The sequence below is a fragment of the Haliotis cracherodii genome, unplaced genomic scaffold, assembly GCF_022045235.1.
Source record: "Haliotis cracherodii isolate W230 unplaced genomic scaffold, xgHalCrac1.p SCAF_18, whole genome shotgun sequence".
NCBI classification, from domain to species: Eukaryota; Metazoa; Mollusca; class Gastropoda; order Lepetellida; family Haliotidae; genus Haliotis; species Haliotis cracherodii.
Genome location: NW_027266273.1, coordinates 11,517,886 through 11,526,919, shown reverse-complemented (window position 1 = coordinate 11,526,919; position 9,034 = coordinate 11,517,886). Strand labels below are relative to the sequence as shown.

Here is a 9,034-nt window from a genome sequence, read left to right as displayed (position 1 = left end):
AAATAAATATGTTTATATCACATATATAAAGTGTTTTAGCTACAACAATTCTAGAAATGTTTCGCAGGAGGACGCAGACTAAAGACGTGCTAAAGATTGCCAGGTGTGGTCAGCCTGTTGGTTGGGATCTCTCTCTCTCTCTCTCTCTCTTCCACTGATGCTTGACAGGAGGGGCCATGCTAAACAAACACGGATCCAAACATCGCTAAAAACATTTCATTAGAATACATCCACGAGAAATGGCGAGACTGGTGCCACATTTACACAGACGGATCCTCTGATCCGCCCTCAAAGCACACCGGCTTTGGCGTCCACATCTCAACCTCTAAAACAAAATCTTACCGACTCCCCAATAATCAATCTTTACGGCCGAACTCATGGGCATGGCCACAGCCCTTCAAAACCCACAAATAAAAACCAACCGAAACATCCTCATCCTCAAAGACTCACTCACAGTGGACTCCAGGCCCTAACAACTAGAGACACTAAAAACCGCCCCAAACTAGTTAATCAAATACTAAAAAAACCTAATGAACTAACTATAGCAGGCAAACAGAATTCGTTTGGATACCCGCACATGTAGGAATTGATGGTAATTAACATGCCGACCAAGCAGCTTAACTTTCAAACTGTCAGCTCAAAAAAGTACTAAAAAAAACCTAACTAAAGCTAACATTCTTCACCCATCCAAAAAAATCGACAGGGAGATAACTAAATTACAAACAGGTCACACCAAACTAAACAGCCACCTTCAAACACTAAAAATACACGCAACAGGCACATGCCCATACTGCACTCAAAAAGAAACCACAGGATATACATTCATCCGCTGCCCACACAAGACACACAGAACAACACTCCAAAACACACTAAACTTAAACTCCGAGTTAACTCGAGAAAAAATCTTAAAGCCACTAAATAACACCTTCAACTTTAAAGCCCCAGGCAAATACCTAATTAAAACAGATCTTATTAACTGAATATAAATATAATATAAATAATTAATAAATAAACCAAACAACTTACCCAACACTCACACCTCCCTTAACCCCCCCCCCCCCCCCCTCCTGGGTTGCACAAATCCCTTCCTTCATAATTTTTGGCAAATATACTAAATGGCCTGGCGGGCCCGTGTGCGACATACGCTGGCAGTCGGAAAGCGCACGTAAAATCCCCAACCTCAGTCAGTCAGAGAGGAAGGGGTGTCGCATTCATATTGAGTCACATGTTTGGCTAAGGGCCAGCGGTCGCAATGTTTTGGAGACGCATTTATTTACAGTATTTGAAAAAATACGTGTATCTCCTACATTGGATAAGTATTAGATAAACAGTATGATAGCATGTGATTGTCAGGTTGACTGAGGAGTGAGTGAGTTGGGTTTAACGCCGCTTTTAAACAGTATTCCAGTTATATCACGGTGTGTCAGCTTAATGTGGGAGGAAAGCACGAAGTAATGCGGGTCTCAGACGTTTACCACTTTGGCAAAACCCACTAGCACGGGTATGGTGCTGTCAAACCTAGAAACATAATCGGGTCGAACCGGGGTTTGAACCCACAATCATAGGTTTCTGGCGTGCCCAAAGGACGCAACTCGGCACAGCGAATCCTGCGCCTCAGACGACTGGGCCACCCATGCCCCGATTGACTGAGGATATTAGCCCTCTTGTCTACGACATTAGTAGGCAGACCTGCTATGTTCTAACTAAAATACTGTTCAAAGCAGTGTTAAACACGCCCCTTACACACATGGATTGCAGTGCATGCTCTCACAAGGTTTGTCTAGTCCAGGCTCCATCTGTTTAAGGCAAAAAAAATAAAGAATTGGTTCTCATGCAATAACTTTTGAAAATATATTGTGGACAGTCAGTGTTTTTTTGGTTGCTTGTTCAAACTAGTACATAACCAAACAAGCATGAAATACTCATATCCCCCGCCAATATGACATGTCCGGTTGCGTGCAATGCATTTGCTCCTGTGAGCTATGTTCACTTGACCTTTTTGTAAATGGCCTTAATACAGCACTAAAAAAGTTATTACTGGTGGTGTTTTGTCATATGCAGGTTATGATAGAATATGTAACTGTATTTGCAATGAGTTGTGTTATTACTTAAACATTGACCAGAGAAGTAAGGGAGTTCTTACTTAACTTAGAGATCAATGAGAGCAGGGGTCACCATGAGGTGTACTGAGAAGTACAGCACCAATCATCTGATGATCTGCGTAGTAGACTAGAGTCTGGAATGCTACAGCACTGGTATGATCAGTAAACAACAAGTCCAGTGTAGGTCGAAGACAGTGAGTTGGAGAGTGAATGAATTGAGTCATTTTCCGCACATCAAAGAAATCTTTAAGTTTCAGCTTTTCACGCAGATCACAGTTGAAAGCCCCAGTAACTAGGACATGTTCACATTCAGGCTGCTTGGAGACATCCTGATGTTTCTGCATGAAATGAGTAAGTGAATGTGACAACTTTGTCCATGACTCTTTTGGAGGAACATACACACAAGCAATGCAGAACTTACCAACAAGAAAGGAAATGTATTCAATACTGCCAGATGACATAACATCACACAGCTGGACACATACATGTTGAAACATATACACAAATACCATGTGTAGTGTCTCCTTGATAGTCTTGATATCATGCCAGGTCACTTTCACTGTAGTCATTGATGTGTGTTTCTGTGAAACACTAAACATCAAGCACACCAACAAACTTGCACTGCCAGGAAGGCTGGTTGGGTGCCACTGTTCATGATACCGGCATGCACTGCGAGGAAGTAGGCTGGTTGGGGTGCCCCTGTTCATGTTACCACTACCCACTGCGAGGAAGTAGGCTGGTTGGGGTGCCCCTGTTCATGTTACCACTACCCACTGTGAGGAGGTAGGCTGGTTCAGGGTGCCCCTGTTCATGTTACCACTACCCACTGTGAGGAGGTAGGCTGGTTCAGGGTGTCCCTGTTCATGTTACCACTACCCACTGTGAGGAAGTAGGCTGGTTCAGGGTGCCCCTGTTCATGTTACCGGTACCCACTGCGAGGAAGTAGGCTGGTTGGGGTGCCCCTGTTCATGTTACCACTACCCACTGTGAGGAGGTAGGCTGGTTCAGGGTGCCCCTGTTCATGTTACCGGTACCCACTGCGAGGAAGTAGGCTGGTTGGGGTGCCCCTGTTCATGTTACCGGTACCCACTGCGAGGAAGTAGGCTGGTTGGGGTGCCCCTGTCCATGTTATCGGTACTCACTGTGAGGAAGTAAGCTAGGTCAGGTGCCACTGTACGGTATGGTATAGGTTCTCAGACATCCCTACATAGATGTTTTTGTAGAATATGTAAACGGTTTTCGAGTTATGCTCTTGCTAAGGAAACATTTTTAAAAATTCACAAACTATCAAAAGGCACCAGTTTAGCACTAGACCTATTTATATGCCAAGTTTGGAAGAAATATTGTACGGTTTTCAAGATCTGTGCCAAGTTTGGTGATTTTCAGTGCAAGTCAAAGTCGTTGCCAGGGAACCTCAAAAAATTATTTTTTTAAAATCCCAAACTATCAAAAGGCACCAGTTCACCACTAGACCTATCTATGTGCCAAGTTTGGTTAAGATATCTCTCATGTTTTTTGTGTTCTGCTCTGGAAACAAAATGTGATGGACGGAAAGACGGCACCCATTCCTATACCCCCCTTCCACTTCATGGCAGGGGATAATAAACAGTCGCATACCATCAACCTTGGAAAGGGCCTCCCTACAAAAACAAGCAAACAAACTCCTATTGCTGCCATAACCATAACACAAGATGCACTGTAATGACGTGCGCATGTAAAGGGAAGTAACTGTGCTATATTGGATGGCATTGTTTCTAAGGCTAAAATCATAATAATCTTGGTTCACAGGCACCGCCTGCATCATCTCAAAGTTCGCTGCTAGTTTTGTTTTTATTTCCATTTAAAAAAAATAAAAAATCCTTAAATATTCCAAGTCCAACAGTAGTCAAATACTGTATTCCAGTATTTTACTCATCAAGGAATACATTTAAGTTGGGAGGACCTTTCCCAGGTTGATTGCACACAACTTTTTTTTAGGTTACATACTAGTTTGAACAACCCGCCCCAAAAAGAAAGACACCGCCCATACTATATTTTCAAGAACCATTAGCCTGAGAACCAATTCTTTTCTTTTATTAAGCCTAAGTATTAGGATTTTTTTTTAAATTTTGAAAATGGAATAAAAAATGAAACGTACGGCAGACTTTATGATGATGCGGGCGGTGCCTGAGAACTAAGACGATTATAATTTTTTTAGTCTATGGTGACCATGGAACATGGTGGAGTTGAGACCTGAGTGTGCTTTCAAACTTCAAATTTTATTCCATTTCGGGACCTTTTCAAAGCTGAACAAACTTTGGCAGACATGTTTGCATCCCTGGAATGAAACAAAGACATCGAAGCATGTTTGCAAATAAATTATGACTTTATTTGGGTACATAGATTCACAAACTATATTTCTGAACCTATATATACATCAAGCATATTGATAATTTACAGTAGAATGGACAAACTGTACAATTACTTGAAAGAGTTGCTTCTGGTCTTGAGCACACAGTAACTGGTGCTCTGCTATAATCAATCTCAAAACTAGGGATTTATTGGCTCCTGAAGAAATAGCTTATGAATTTTGTGATCATACCTGGACAAAAAAAATCATCCTGAAACAGGATAACAATGTATCACAACAAAACATACCATATTCAACGTAATAAGCGCACAGGGCGCTCTCAAAATTAGAAATTGGGGGCTCTTATTAGAATATTATTTTGGAGAGAAAAACAGAGTTGAAAGATAAATTTCGTGGTTTATGCTGACAGCCTGAAATGTTCATATATGACAAATATATTTTTCCAGAATTTAATTGCCTATAATTAAGGGTGCATATAACACACACGTGCGTATTATCCGCAAATAAATAAGTCTTTTGTACATTGACAAATCAGAAGGGGTGCTACTTGGGATTGTTCACTAGCCAACATGTTAGCAAATATCGCCGTGGAGGCTTATTAGAGCGGGGCGCTTATTACGTCGAATACGGCAATATAACTTTACCAGTATATGAACATCTTACATAGTTAAAGTTAAGAATCATTGGAATGGCACCCAGTTTAAGTGATACCTACAGGCAAATGTCATATCAAATGACTTTCAACAAGGCTCACTGTATTATATATTCTTGGGGATCCTAAATGGGAAAGAGAAAATTGAAAGATATGTTATGGACGGTACATAATTTACTTGACTTCAAAAATAAAGAGTTTGTGAAGGAACTTAACTGTTTCATCAAGGTGGTATGCCACACTCAGCACATGCTCAGTTGACAACAAGGAAGAGTAACTACTGGACGGTTTTTACACAGAGGTGGAAATAGAAAATCATAAATCTGCTCAAAGCATGTTAATAAGACATGGCTTGTATCATCCAAGCGCTTCTGATAAGCCAAATTAAGTATTATTTGCCCTTTTCAAAAATGCATTGACACAGCGGTGGGTTGTTTAAAAAGAAATATCCTTGATTAGGAATACCAACAAAAACACTATCAGCAAGAATGCTAGGACCCTAAAACGCTAAAACAAAAGGCAAAAATATACATCAAGTCTTGGCAACAAATGTGGAGACATTAATTACATATTTACAGTTGATGCATGTTAATTGTAAGACTTGGATGAAAAGTGATATGATGACTGATAAACGATATATTTCAAACAAAATTAAATTAACATGAATCATTATAAACACAATCACCTCCTGATGAATGACTTTGGTTTTGTGAATAAAGCATGTAGACTCTAGGTGTCAGAAATAGCTAACCTGAGGTATTGGAGCTCACCTTTAAAATGCTTAATTTCTACCTATACTTAAGATATGTGTCAACAATTATACAATTTATTCGAAAGTGGAATATGTGCACAAGGTACAAAGATTGACAAAAATTCTATGGCCAACGCTTGCATTCATCTGTTTTGACTATGTTAAAGGGAAGTCTTTTGGCAAATTTTTACAAAATAAATCTTGAATATATTACAAAAAAACACAAATATCTACATTAGCTGTGATTGACTAGTTCTACAATGGTCAAAAAAGGTATAAATTATAAAAAGAACACTAATGAAAATCTATTCATATGGAATAGATTTAATAGTTTTTATGCTGAAGTCAGCAATATTCCAGCTATGTCACAGCGACCTGTAAACAATCGAGGATGGGTCAGATTGACCAGTGACTGAAACTGTATGGATACAATGACCAACAGGCAGTCTGGCCTCACATTTTAACCATCCAATCCTCACTTGTCTGAACTTAGACCTGGGATTCCCCCACCAAATACGCCGCGTAAGGAGAGTCTTACGCTGCTCTTAGCACTATTCCAGCAATATTACCGCGGGGAACACGAGAAATGGGCTTAACAAATTGTAAGGAGAAATGGAACCAGGCAAAATAACAGGCTCCCCAACCCTGCCTAATTCAATGAAATACCACACATTGTTGACAGTGTCCTTAACAATTTGTACCTTTATTTTGACATAATTATCAACCTTTCTTTGGTTTAGCCTGTCTTGGCCCTCTCCGCTGAACATTCCTCTGTCCATGGTGATGGAATGTTTTATTACTAAGCGACTGTTAACAAACATTTCTGCTACTTTCTCATCAGATGATCAGTATCTTAAGTCTTCGATAAAAAGAAGAGAAAATATAAAATAACATGACTGGCTGTGATTCCACTCATGGCAGTTTGCGAATCCCAGGTAAATATTTGTCATCTCGTTTCTATTCCACAGTATTACCCACACAAACAGTTCATAACAAACTTAATGATGTCTGTGAATAAAGAAGCTGTATAATTACTTGCTGGGACTTGGGCACAAATCTGTTGAGGTGTGATACACACTCTGATAGTGTATACAAGCAAATACCAGTGAACTTTTGACATTATCTGGACACCAAGAAATCAGACACTGTTACAAACCTCAGAAGTATATTTACCTGATGGAAATATTTCACGTCAATACCAACTCAAATGCAGCTGAAAAACATCAGCTTGACTGCAATACTGAATACTATTTGCATGACAACGCAGTCACATTTAGTCCTCATTTGGAATAAAATATTCCTATCAAAAGCCCAGTAGTATATGTTTACTGGGTTTATTTTTCAAAACGGTTGTTGGTCAAAGAAACAATATATTTTTAATGTTCTTAGGGTCAGGGAAGCTACACCTTCCTTGTCACCTCGCTTACTTTGTTTTTTCCATAACCGATTCTGTGGGCAGAAATAGAAACAGTTGTCAAAACTTTAAACTTATTCCACATATTTGTAATTATGGGCTGTTGGATAAAAAATACTGTGCCTAGTCATCAGAGGGCTGCCTATGGAATGGAGGACAACAACCGCCAACTGAACTGGCCTTCTGCTGCTCTGAGCAAAATCACTCTAAATCCTGTGCTGGAAGCAACGTATACAATGAAGTCAAACAAACACAATCCTTTAAAGCTCAAATCCTCACGAAGAAAACATCACATGGTCATCCACATTATCAATATATACATCAGGTTTGTCACCCTCGAGTAAAAGATGACCTCTTCCATTCTTCAACAGTCATTATAAATCTGGACTGATCCATATCATCTGGGGATGAAAGGCTAGAGTCTGATATTGTCACACTAAGGCTTAAACACATTCCTACATACACAAACATTCATATAATTGGTGTCGTCTTTCTCGTTCTTGAATCATAGATAAATTCTCCATCTGCTCTCAAGGTTGTCTCTTCTGTTCATGAGGTTCTTCCTCAGCACTGAGTACAAATGGACTTGTTCTCGGAAAATTCCCAAAAATTATGCCGTGTTGAATTGAACCGGTCACATGACACATAACACCAATCAGAATCTTCCTCCATCAGACATTCACACATTCCTAGTCGCAGAAGTGCCGACACACTTGTTGCAACGATTAGAAAATGAAAGCCCTAAGACAAGTTGTCACATAAGTAGTACCTCCACTACAAGTAGCTATGTAACTTTTATCAACACTGATTCTGTTTTGTGTTTTCGATATGTTTGCTGTCCTCAATCTTAAGGCATTTTTCTTCTATCTCTTGTGACCGTACCATAGTATACAGGGTTTTCTTCACTCGCAACATCGGCAGCCGAGCCTTGGGGTTCTGTGCCCAACACTCCTTCATCAGCTTTGACATCTGCACCATGATCTGAAAGTTCACAAAGGAAATTCAATGGACTTCAAGGTCATGTTCTCCAAACGTCAGGCGTCTCTCTCTCAAGTATGTTGTTATCATGTCTGGCGCTCGGCATTAAGGGGCTAAGACAAGGACTGGTCGGCTCGGAGTCAGTATACTGTGTCTGAGTGGAGTATTCATGTTAAACTGCGCCATGGTATCTCAGTTGGATAGCACTATGGATCAGCATCACTCCGGACTAGTACAAACAGCCACCCACTTGGGGCTAATGTCGCATTCAAGATTATTGCACTTATATAGCGCCGTGCATGGATGCAAGCATGAGTGTGTGGCTGCTTGTACTAGTGTGGACTAATACCAGTTTTATAGTGCCAGTCCACTGAGATACCATGCCGCAGTTTGATAAGTATACCCAACTCAGAGTACACTGACTTCGAGCCTACCAGTCCTGTTTTAGCCCCTTAATGCCGAGCACCAGGCAGGGTAACAACAAGTACCTTTTAACATATTTTGGTATTATGCAGCCAGGGATCGAACCACTGACATTCCACTCTCCTTGCAGACGCTCTATCCACTAGACCAACATTCTTAAGGAACCAAAACACCATTGTTAATGGAATAATAAAGATTTGTTTGTTTGTGTGTTGTTTAATGCAGCACTCAGCAATATTCCAGCTATAAATATCAAGTCTGGACCAGACAATCCTGTGACTGACATCATGCGCATCAATCTTCACAATTGGGACATGATGACATGCATCAACCAAGTCAGTGAGCCTGACCACCCGATCCCTTT

General features: G+C 40.3%; 1 protein-coding gene across 2 annotated transcripts in view; it reads right to left on the bottom strand.

The window, feature by feature from the left end:
• Positions 1–7,520: 7,520 nt before the first annotated feature.
• The window catches only part of LOC139465770 (activin receptor type-1-like), a 50,355-nt gene continuing 48,841 nt past the window's right edge, over positions 7,521–9,034 (bottom strand). For both annotated transcript variants that reach the window (XM_071247660.1, XM_071247661.1), the window contains exon 8: positions 7,521–8,250. In XM_071247660.1, the coding sequence (XP_071103761.1) occupies positions 8,068–8,250 (183 nt within the window). In that variant the 3' untranslated portion in view covers positions 7,521–8,067. The remainder of the gene's footprint in view (positions 8,251–9,034) is intronic.